The 12,118-nt window shown below is 47.2% G+C and overlaps 1 protein-coding gene across 1 annotated transcript; it reads right to left on the reverse strand.

Moving 5' to 3' along the window:
* Window positions 1–10,050: 10,050 nt before the first annotated feature.
* LOC133909769 (uncharacterized) lies at window positions 10,051–11,810 on the reverse strand. Its single transcript, XM_062352323.1, has 5 exons — window positions 11,027–11,810; window positions 10,819–10,938; window positions 10,629–10,694; window positions 10,429–10,494; window positions 10,051–10,315 (listed from the first exon to the last, which is right to left on the reverse strand). The coding sequence occupies exons 1-5, from the start codon at window positions 11,561–11,563 to the stop codon at window positions 10,205–10,207; spliced, it is 900 nt and encodes a 299-aa protein (XP_062208307.1). The 5' UTR covers window positions 11,564–11,810; the 3' UTR covers window positions 10,051–10,204.
* Between the last annotated feature and the right edge of the window lie 308 nt (window positions 11,811–12,118).

Consider the following 12,118-nt stretch of genomic DNA (forward strand, 5'->3'; position numbering starts at 1 on the left):
AAGAAGCCCATGAAGTCCCTTTGCCTCAAGTTCTTCGAGACCGCTCCCGATGGCAAGTCCCGCATCTGCAGGCTCTGCAGAAAGAACTACTGCATGACCATTGCCACTGGTAAGTTGTAACAACATGCCATGAAGGTTTCACCTAAATGCTTTGACATGCCCTACTCTATGACTGAATTTGTTGTTGTTCACGACGTTTATAAGCTTTCAACTCTACGACTGGATTCATTGTTGTTCATAGTTGTGTCCGAGTGCCTCTTTTGCGTGAGAGAATGAGAGGTGATGTCGGGTGTGGTAAACTATTTTGTATGGCATAGGCGGGGTTTTTGATATTTGCAGGATTCACTTTTGGTCGCTTGAGTTGCCAAAAGATCACTCAGGAACGATCATCCATCTATTGTTTCTTGAAAAACATATGGGCCAAGAAACTATTTGTAGTATATATGATAAAGCGCCAAAGGGAATTTTATAGTTACTGGTTGCCGTCAATGGGTAATTACACGCTTCTGCTTTTCCAATAATCAATTTTTTTGTTGATGATATTGTGCAACCTGAAGTTCACCTAGTGGACAAAGTCAGTGTTACTTATTATCCAGTGAACTGTGGACATTCACTAATATGCTTCATGGTTGTGTTCAGGGAATCTGGGAAAACATCTTAATAACCACCACCCTGGTTATCACCAACTTCCCGAGGGCGTCAGCTTCACTGCCCAGAGTACCCACACAGGCCAGCGTTTTTGCTAGAAACAAGAAACCTCTTGTTCCAGTGCGAGCTCGGGTCCAAGCTCAGCCTCAAGCTCAAGCTCAATCCGAAGTTCAAGATCAAGCTCAAGCTAAAGTTCATGCTCAACCTAAGACGAAACTGACGATGGATATTGATCATGTCAACAGGTTACTTCTTAGGTGGCTGATCAGCTCCTCCCTTCCACCTTCCACCCTGGAAGATAATACACTCATCGACAGTTGCAAGTACCTGAGTACGTCTGTCAGGCTTTGGCCAAAAGAAAAAGCTCAAGAAATTATCATTGAAGTGTTCAAAAGTATGAAGGAGACTGTCAAGGTATCCCTGCAGTGTATCAATTCTCGGCTTTCTGTTACTCTAGACTTTTGGACTTCTTATGGGCAAATTGTATACATGTCTGTGAAGGGCCATTGGATTGATGACAATTGGATCTCGCAGAAAATTCTACTTGATGTCTACCGTGTTCCATACCCATGCACTGGCTCCAAGATTTTTCAAGTTCTAATGAATGTGTTGCTAGCCTTTAGCATTGATTCAAAATTTCTTGCTTGCACACACAATAATAGCGAACACGCAATACATGCTTGTCATGAGTTCAGACAGGGGCTTGAGTCTCGTACCCTCCCCTTCTATTACATCCCGTGTGCTGCGCGGACACTGAAGGTTATCATTGAAGATGGTCTGGAAAATGTCAAACCAATTTTGTCCAAGATCCGTGAGTTTATTCTTGAAACCAATTCAAACCAGGAGATGATGGAGGATTTTAAGCACTGGGCTGAAGTTTATCAAGAAGGCACATGGAAACTCCCCTTTGACCATTCATCAAATTGGAATGGCGATTATAGTATGCTTGATGTAGTAAAGAAGGTACTACACAGTCCATTCCTGTACATTTCTCATTATGTTTGGTCCTCTGTAGTTTACTATTCGTGTTTTTCTATAACTGTTTTCCTTTAGGCCCCTAATGCAATGGATAACACCATCAAGAAGGTTGAAGAGATCTTTGGACCAAGGAATTCAATTCTGAGTGCGGCAGAGAAGTCAGTGATTGATTCTTTGCACTCATACCTTGAGCCATTCTATAAAACAACCACCAATCTCTGTATTTGCAAACTACCGACTCTTGGGCTAGTCTTCTTCTTCATGGACCATGTCTTCGAGCTAATCAATGTGTGCCATGACAGCTGTGCGACAGTTTTGTATTGTATATTTGTATGATCCCCATAAACATACATATATACATAAAAAAGAAAAGAAAAAAAAAAGAAAAAAATAAAAAAAAGAAGAAGAGGAGAGGCCCGGTCGGCCTCTCTCCTTTTGGGCTGGCCCGGTTTTTCCCCTTTTCCCCATGCTGAGCCGGTCTGGCCTAGCCCCTCCTTGTTATCCTACGTCGTCGCTACCCTAGGGAGGGGCCGGCTCCTGTGCCCCTTTCTTCTTCCTTCTCCCTCGCATGCACCACCGCCTCCCTCTGGTGAACGTGCCGCCTGCCTCTCTCACGTCGCGCTCACACCAACTCAGTCGCTCTCTCCTCCTCTCTGCTCCCTGGGCCTTGCGCCTGAGCGCGCCACCTTGATTGCACTCGAGTTGCTCCCAAGCCGCGCCGCCCTCTCCCGGGCACGACCGTCCTTATCCCCTTCAATCTTATCCTTTCCCCCTCCAAAATCTGAACCACTCGATCCGTTTCTTCCGCGTAGGAACCCTACTCGCCACTATAAAGGCTGGATGGGGTGCTCGCGGTGGAAAGGGGGCCGGATCCGAGAAGAGAGATTGTCGGTGTATCAGGAACCGGGGGTCCCTGAGTCCCGAGACCAGGCCAGCCGTCCGCCACGTGTCACCATCCCGCGAGGTCCCCCCTGCAGGATGAGGAAAATCTAAGTTCCGGGAGAAGGTGCTCGGGGCCACAGCCTCTGGTCCCCGAGCACCCTAGTTCCCCGATGACCCGCAGAGTCTAAGTACCGGGAAGAAAGTGCTCGAGGAGGTGCCCGCTCGCCCCCGAGTATCCTAGTCCCCCGATGGGCAGAAAAGCTAAGTGCTCGGGAGAGAGTGCTCGGGGCTGCACGTGGCGGCCCCTAAGCGCTCGGTTCCCTGAAGGTTCTACAAAAGTGTTCGGGAGAGAGTGCTCGGGGCTGCACGTGGCAGCTCCCGAGCACTCGGTTCCCCGAAGGTGCGTACAAGGGCGCTCGGGAGAGGGTACTCGGGGTTGCACGTAGCAGCCCCCGAGCACTCGGTTCCCCGAAGGTTCGCGCGAGGGCACCCGAAGCCCCGACGACCCAGAGGGGCCCACCGACGAGGCGTCAACCAGTCAGAGGTCCAGGGCCGCATTTAATGGGCATGCGCGGCCTGACATCCTGACATCCTGACATCCCCAACTGCCATGCTTTGGCAGGGGGGCGTGGGTCCATTAATTGCACGGGTCCCGTCCCGTATCATCCGGGGTATCTCAGGATAACGTTGCCAGGATCAAAGCGTTCCGCCTGCCACCCTGCCCTGGCAGAGGAACAAGACAGGGTGGGCGCGCCGGGTGCCTCTGTGGCTGCCCGGTGGGCCCTCTCAATGGCGCCAGGGCGTCCACAGTGACGGGTGGTCGGACGCGCGCCGCGTTTTTCCACCGCCCCTGTCACTTCGCCCAGAGGGAATGATGACGCCTTTCCCAGTCGTGGCGTCTTGGAACATGTGCCCCTTCTTTCCCTTTTGGGGTATGTCGTGGCCGGCGAGTGCATAAAAGGATGGAGATACAGAAAGAAGAGGAGGGATCAGAAGACATCGAAAGAGACCGGATTGACTCGAGGCAATCGACCGTGCCACACTTAGACGAAGAACACCGCAAGCAAGCTTGAGCAGAGCTAGAACAAGGGAGCCTCAAGCTCTCAGTTAGACAATACATTATTGTAACCAGACATATCCCTGAGGGATCCCCTTCAGGAAAGGATATTGCATCCACACAGGAGTAGGGTATTACGCCTCCGCGCGGCCCGAACCTGTCTAAACTCCTGTGCATTTACTTCCCCTACACTAGGTCGATCGTCCCCCACCACCGGCCGTTGTATTTATTTCCATTTCCATTTATTCCTCCGACGAACTCATTCAGGATCATCCCCCCGGCCGAATCTCTAAAAAGGGGTCTCTCGGGATCCCTGCGATAGGAGTTCACCCTCCGACAGAGATAGAGAGAGAAAGAGGGAGAGAGAGGGAGCCATCGCTGTTTCAATCCATCGCCTTCGCCATTGCCGTTCTTGCTAGTTTGGAGCGTCATGGCCGCTATCGCTCTTGCCGGTGGGTCTCTGTGGTGGCCCCCTCCCCCATATGTGCTACAGATGCCGGCCGGCGTTCGCGTCGCGTCCGTGCAGTGAGCAGGTGAAGCTGGCTGGCGCTTGCGTCGCCATGCGAGCAGGTGTTCTGTGTGGTTTGGCCGGCCTTCATGTCGTGTTCAGCGAGGTGTTCTGGCTGGTGCTTCGTCGCCGTGTCCGTGGAGGTGCTGTGCCGTGTGATTTGGTCGGTGGTTCTTTTGTGATGAAGTACGGCTAGTGCCTTGTCGCTGTGATTCTTGAGGCGGGTTGTGATGATTCGGTCGGCTGTTCTTTTGTTTGGTGGTTTTGATCCAGCTGGCCCTCGTGCCGCAACCGTGCTTTGATATGATTCGACGTTTTTGTGATTGGGCAGGCTATTTTTATTTTGGTGATCCGGCCAGCTATTTTGCCATGACCGTGAGATGGTGTCGTGCTGTGGTTTGGGTAGCCGTGCTGTTCTTTGGTCAGGTGGTGACTGGCCGGCTACTTTGTTGCGTCCGTGGCATTGTGCTGAGGTTTGATCGTCAGCCGGGAGTTGGGGCCACCACGTGTATGCCATTGGTTGGGAGCCTGAGCACCGCTATGCTTGTTGGTGTGAGGGTTGTCTTTGTGCCGGTGCATTTGCATCGCTAGCAGGCCGCCGCCATTTTGTGTTGTGGCTCGGTTATTCTCTACTCTTGAGATGACCAAGGGAGCCCATTTGTGCTGTTACTAGCTTGTGTATCTGATGAAGTGCTGATGTTATCAGTTGATTAGATGCTGCTTGTGGGTTATATGGTTGCCCCTCTGATGTTTGTTGTACTTCCCCTCTCGGATAGTAGGAGTATTAGCCAATGATTAAATTGAGGCCGAGCATTTTTGCTGTTCTATTTTATTACTAAGACTATGGCTTGGCTGGTATCGCTCCCGTGGTGGTGCCACTCGCTCATTAGTAGATGATGAGTTAAGCTCACGCAGTGAGATGACGCATATGCCATTGTGTTTAGACATAGGCCCAGCTGCCGTTTCTCTTCCTATAGGCACTGTGGTGCTCGAGTCTGAGCTCAGCTACCATATCTCTCTATTTCTGTCATCTCCGTCCTGGCCAATATGTGGTCGCCGCTGTGGCCTTGGTTGTAAACGCCCTAGTATCCCTCCCCCTCTTCTTTGATCAGGCGCTATGTGATATAGTGCTGGCGTGGCCCTTCTGCTGATTGTGCTGCAAATTCAGTTTCGCATGAAGGTTTGGACTCCTGTAGGCTTGTTTAGCTGGTCTGTGTCCCCTTGAACTGATAGTGGTAGCGGATTTATGATTGTCTCTGTGGCTTGATTCTACTCTACTGCTGGTCCTACCCTACTATGATTATTCCTAGCTTCCGTATGGCTGATGGTCATTCTAATATTGTTGGTATACTACTGTTGTGGTATATGTGTTGCCATGCTATTTTATGAGATGGATGGCAAGATTATCATATGCTGTGGTTGGGTGATAATGAGCCTGAGGCCCTGGTGATGTTCTGGCTGTTATCATTCATGTTGGGAGAGGTCTGTGGCTTGATGTTGTTGGCCCTTGGGTGCATATGCGAGTGTCTTGTTGTTTTGGCCTTAATGCTCGGCTCTGTATGGCCTTTTGCTATTGATAATCATGTGCCTGTTGTGCCTCTATGTTGGTTCACGGAGCTGTTGATGTGGGCTTCCGTCTGTTAGTCATGCCGAATTGAGGTTTTAGCTTCTTGAGACCTTTTGCTTGTTGATCTATTGTGGCCTTTGTCTGCTGCTATGGTCTTGTCATTGTGACCATGCTGTTTGTGGATTTTGTAACATAGTCATGAGGCCCTTTTTGTCGTTGCTTTATTGGTAGAAGGTCAATGATGATCAATGAACTCATTGTTCAATGGTTTGGCGTTTGCCTTAGTGGCTAGGTTGCTTGAGGGTTGGAGTTAGAGGTCGTAGATAGGAATTTGGAAACACTGCAGTTCATCGGGCTCCCGTGAACTATTGTGTAGTTAGACTCTCTCTCCCTCCATTCTCCTGTAGAACCTGAGGCCAAGGGCGATGATGAGGGACTATAAATTCTGAGGCCTACGTGGCTGATGATGGTTCAAGATATATAAACAGTTCATAAAGCTTATGCTAGACTGTTTGTCTCATCTTTTACTATTATTTGTCTTCTAACACTCACTCTGCTTTGTCCGCAATGCGTGTGCCTACAGCCTTGGAGACTCGAAGACGACTTAATGACGACCACAACAGCTTAATCAGCGGTTATCCGGGAGAGCCAGACGTAATTAACCAGAGGCCTCACGAGGTCCCAAGAACTAGGATGAAACAATCGTCAAAGAAGTAGTCAGATAGCATATCCGTTTGTACGTGTGTGGAATAATTGTAACGGATGAAACTGTACTTTATGATTTCAATAATAAATGAATAAAATTATGTGCTTCAATTGCAGTTTGTTTCTTGTTCTTTTGTATACTTTGAGTATACCGGCACGCCCGCGATATATACAATATACAACAATTTAAATTCAAATCCGCGAGTTTCGAATCCGCGAAACAACAGCAGCCACCAAGAATGGCTCAAAAACATTGCTAGTGACATGTACAAGACAGCTCGTAGCTTCACATCTCAATCTTACAACATCTACACCTTCACAGCTGCAATTCTTGATCTGAGGATCAAGGGAGAACTTATCCCAGAAACCATGAGGTCCACAAGCAACTTGGAAGATGCAAGGAACAATTTTGTCAGGGACAACAACAGCACCTTCCAAGCTGTTGGAAATGGCCACATCACTCAGGACACCACAGAGGATGCGGGTGCATTCTCCTTTGCTGAAGAGATTGTTCGTAAACGGCGTTGAATGAGCATGGGCACTGCTGCAGACGAGCTCTTTCAGTATCTCGCAGAGCCCCCTGCACCGATTTCCACTGATGCTCTTGAATGGTGGAGGGGGCATTCCTCCCGCTATCGACGGCTCTCCTTGATGGCCCGAGATTTTTTGGAGATTCAGGGGACCTCATTGGCGAAGGGGACAACATCCAAAAGCCGCAGTACTGCCTTCCTCTTAGTAGCATGCAGTCTACAATGTGCATACAATCATGGCTGCAAAGTCCATATCAGTTCAATTTTCAGTCAACAATCATAGATTTTGAGAGATTGGTAGAATCTGCTACTACTCCTAATGATATTGATGGTTCTAGCCTTCTTCATAACTAAATGGTCAGCAGCTAACAATGCTAGAATAGATCTTTGGTTTCTGTTTTTTTTTCCTGTTTTGTTTCAGATGCTCATGTAAATTGTTCTTTGAACATGTGAATGTCTGATTCTAGTGGCATCTTGCAAAATCCCAGAGTGAGAACTATGCCGAGCAGCTTGTGCTTGCATAATTATGACAGTTCAGAATCATGAATTTAATGTAATTGTGAATAACCATGCTCCTGCTAATTGTGTTTATTTCTCGCGAAGATGCCATGCCTTAGTACCAAAAGGTAATTCTGCTTTCCTTATGTGATCAAGGGATTAATTCGTCTAATTTTGATGTTTTATTTGCTGGTATACTCCTGTATTTCTATACCTTTAGCTGCTGTAGCACAATCTGATGCTTTTGGAAGTTCACTTCAGTGTTCAATATTGTTGTGTAGCACTGCACTGGGTGCTCAAATAGAATTCAATCCAAAACAATGAATGATGGTGCATTTGTTTTGTAAATTTCTTTTGAGTTATTTTGCAGATCATTTGTTACCCCAATGCCCCAATACTTCTGCCGCAGGAAAAGATGGGCATCTGAGTTGAAAGACAAAAGACATGGCATGTTCACAAGTATGTGCATTAAATTCTTGTGATTTTCTCACTTGTTTTCTTTTGCGCTCTGCAAACAAAGGAGAAGGCGAATTGAACTTTGGGATGCAAGTAGTGCTCCTCACGTCCTTGTTCAGTTTAATCCAGTTTTTAATGACAAGGGATGCCATAGATTCATAGTTTGGTGGTTTTAGTTTAAGAGCTGTGCTCAAGAATCACATGGGATTGAAAGTGAGAAATGATAATACAATACAATACTAGATGGTGCGGAAGAATACGTAAATTTTATTCTGCTGGAATGATGTCTCAGAACAGAGTGCCATGCTCACATAGGCGCACATGATACACCCCATGTTTACTGATTCCTTTTGGGCTCACCATTATCGATCGCATTAAGCATATAAACCTCAAAAGCACAAGATTTGAGAACCGATCTTTTCGATGCGATGAAGGTATCAAGAATAATCTTATTATTCGCGCACATCACACCAATTTCCATGACTGATCGTTTGAGATTCGTATCCATGATCATTCATGGTTTCGTCGCACATCGTGATCCTGATTTGTTTGACTTCTGAATTGTATCTCATTGCATTCCCATTGTGAACTAAAGTAATGAAGTTCTCACATAATCTACTTCTGATGGGACTTCGGTTTCGAAGGATTGATAGCTAGAAACTTGTAGATCTTAGGACCACACACTATTATTTCCCCCCTCCTTTTTACAGAAAATAGGGCTGTTTATGTGCCTTTGCCATTGATTGCATGGCACAGCTAAGATCTCTCTCATTTGCCTAAAAAAAGGATCTTTCTCATTTCCTGGCCATTATCTCATTAATTAAGGGTTAGTAGCATTTCAACAACATTGTTTATCGTATTCCCATTAATGAGGATGCGAATGACAGTCAGTTCCACATGTTAAGCATCTGATGATGTGTTATCGTGTGGTGTGATGGTCAGCTATAATTTTAACGGAAGTATGTCGCTGGAATATCCCATTTTCCAGATGGGAGCTTCAGAGTTTTTGGTGTCATGTTTCTCTGTTCAGTACTCAAGGGGAAAATGTTCTTCATTAAACATTTTCATTATTTCGGACCAGCTTATACGTGATTGAGAATAGAGGGGAAAAAATAGATTGAGCAAATTGCAATGCTACCTGCAATTTTGGGCTCTTGCAAATTCCCACACACTTCATAAGGTGGCAATTGACTACCTGTACTTCCGACCTGTTTCTTGTGATGGCGCAGTTTAATCGACAACTGAGATGGTTTTAATCGTTCCTTCCTTTAACTTAGGCACAGCAACCTGAAATATTATACCCACTCTATGGAACGGCATTATGTCAGTTTCCAAATGGGAGCTTGTATTCCACTTTTGGTGGCATATGCTGAATCGGTGTTCTTCGTTATTTTACATCATATTGTGTCATCAGCATCCTCTAATCAAGCACAATTTGCCATTCCAGTTGCATTACAAAATTGTTTGACTTGGAATAAAACACAAGTACTTGGGTGACCCCAGATCATATGGCACACTATCAATGTTGTAGCAGAAAATCACTAGTGGCATCTTCCGATTCGTGCAGATCAGTCGTGGAGCTAGTATTTTACAAGCCCAGTTGAGCTACTGTAAGACATCTGACAAACAGTCGTGGAGCTAGTATTTTACAAGCCCAGTTCGTGCAGATCAGGTAGAGGTCAATCATGATCTCAGAGTGAAACCGATCATTAATTCCAATGCCATGCATGCATGCATGCATGCTTCTCCAACCGCCCATATGCTGAATAAATAACCAAACACTGATCTGTCTTAGGAAGCTTCTCTTCTGGTCAACTGGGATTTATGTTAATATTATGCTCCAATAGAAAAGGCTAACTTTATCGCACACGATCATGAGAAGTACAATATGTACCAAGAGCATGATCATGAGAAGTACCAGTTTCTGTCTTAATCCCAAACCGTGATTGCAGATTGGAGAAGTAATATCGCGTTTACGATTCGTTAATCGGATTATGGTTTACAGTAGCTCAATGAACTTTGCAGTGATCAGTATTTTTAGGAGTTAGTAATTTGTCCAAGCATATGAGCTGACAAATACGCACATCCCTGCTGATCAAGGGTGAAATTCAGATGATCCTGATGCTATCAAATACAATTCTAAGCAACAAAGCAAGATGAACTGATCTTGAAAAAAAAGAGTGAATTAAAGGAACAAGATCCATACGAGTATGCATGCAGCTGAATTCACCCCTAAACTCCAAATAACTTAGACGTCACTTTCTTCAGAGTTTGTGCCCTGCTACTTTGCCCCTGTTCTTTGCCAGCAGTACATGCATAGATCTCTCCTAACTTTTTCAACATTTTAGCACTCTAAAATTTAAAACGACGTGCCCTCATTTGTTAGGGTGCTGGGATGAGAGGATGGCGTCCAAGGCGTCCTTCACTTGAGAGAGCTCCGGTGCCTTCCCTCCTTGTGCAGGCCAGAACTCATCAGCAGCCAACACCTGCATTGCATCATACATTTATGAATCAGACAGAGTTCAAGAGCTAAAAATTATACAGGCCAGACTAGAAAAAGTAGAACTGACATAGCCGTGGTCGATCGATTGTCGCGTACCTTTACTTGCAGCTGGAGGAACTTGACATAGGTGATTGCCTTCTCTAGCATGGTGACCAAGTCCACCTATACACAAGTCATTTCCATCCAAGCTGATTAACAGCTAGAAACATATATTGAAGCTGTTGGGATAACGGATGAAGCAAGAATAATACACAAAAAACTACAAGATCGAGTGAATGGTCGATGGAATATAGTACCTTGGTGCCATTGGGCACGAGATCTTGCAGGACTTTGAGCCTCTCGGCGATCCGCTCTCTTCGGACCTACACGTACGCATGCATGGACATGAATCTTGAGTTAATTCAATCCGATCGAAATTAAACGATAATACGGTGGTGTTATTGCACATGAACGATTTTTAAGAAAGAAGCCGTTGCACCGTCGTACCTTTGCAGCAGCGCTTTGAGGGTCCTTGGTAGGAACAGGAGCAGCCTTGGCCTTGCTCTTCCTGCCGCCCCCGCTGCCACTACACTGCTTCTTCCCCGCTGCAGCTTGCACCTCACCACCCTGCACATGCAATATCACATTAACCACTTGAATACAACGCTCATGCATCTGAATTAGAAGATAAAATTAAGTAAAATTAGCTAATTACCGGTGGATGTGAACGCTTCTGCGCCGCTTTGGCCGGTGGATGGACGCCGCCCAGCTCCTGGATGTCTAGACCGGCGTCATGATCACCCGAGCTGCCTGGACTCACGTGTCCGAACCTGCAGGCGGCTCCAAACTGCCGCTGCGACGGATGGTCGACCATGCCGGCGGCCGCGTCCATCCACAGCGAGCACTCGTCGTCACCGCCGACTGTGCTATAGGCCAGGTGCTGTACACGGCTGCCAGCCTGCTCAAAGCTGAGCACCGACGAGCTGGAGCTGGAGCTGGACCCCGAGCCGCCGTAGGCGCCGGCCCAGCTGTAGTAGTCGGCCGAGCCACATCCGCCCTTGAAGCTGTCGTCGAAGGCGAGCTGCAGTGGATGGGGAAAGGCGGCGGCGGCGGCCCCGTCGTCACCATCCACAACAACGCCGTTGCCGCGGTAGCCGACGAGCTCGAGCGACATGGAGGGCTCCTCGTCGTCGCCGTACATCATTGGTCGGATCTGCGGCTGCATCGCACTGCGCTTGCTTTCCTGAGCCATCAAATCACTCGACTGATCGATCGATCGCTTAGTGTCACTGCGTACGTGAGAGCGGTGATCGTGCTTAGGAGATCGATCGATCGATCAAGGAGCAAATAGCTAGCTAGGGTTTCTGTTCTTGGTAGCTTAGCTTAATTACTTTGTCAATGCATGAATTGAGGCGTCTAGGTAGCTACTTATATAGTAGAGGGATTCTTATGCTAGTAGTGGAGCTACACAGTAGGTGTTAGCTACGACCAGTGAGCTTAAGACGTACAGCAAGGGCTTGATCGAGCTGGCAATGGAGTTAGCTACGAGGCGGACAGCAAGTTGAGCTCAAGACAGCATGACGCATGCTGCCGATTAGGGTTGCAAACATATATAATCCTCTGTTCCGTCCAGCTGATTAGGGCAAGTAGCAGTAATTAGTAGCGACAAGCTAGCTAGAGAGCCGCCGCGCCATACGCCATGTTCCAGTGCAAGCGAGAGCTAGCTACTATTTAATTTACACGTGTACTCCTTCACGTGGTATTGAAAGCCAGCAGTTCGTGGCTTCGTGCTTGTTTTCATTACACG

Source organism: Phragmites australis, chromosome 2 (assembly GCF_958298935.1).
Source record: "Phragmites australis chromosome 2, lpPhrAust1.1, whole genome shotgun sequence".
NCBI classification, from domain to species: domain Eukaryota; kingdom Viridiplantae; phylum Streptophyta; class Magnoliopsida; order Poales; family Poaceae; genus Phragmites; species Phragmites australis.

Bases quoted from the DNA above. Each gene is read 5' to 3' on its own strand.
- LOC133909769 (XM_062352323.1), bottom strand. From the start codon at position 11,563: ATGGCTCAGGAAAGCAAGCGCAGTGCGATGCAGCCGCAGATCCGACCA. The intron at 10,495-10,628 runs GTACTATATTCC...ACTTGTGTATAG, and splicing joins TCGTGCCCAATGGCACCAAG to GTGGACTTGGTCACCATGCT. The intron at 10,316-10,428 runs GTACGCGACAAT...GATGCAATGCAG, and splicing joins TCCTCCAGCTGCAAGTAAAG to GTGTTGGCTGCTGATGAGTT.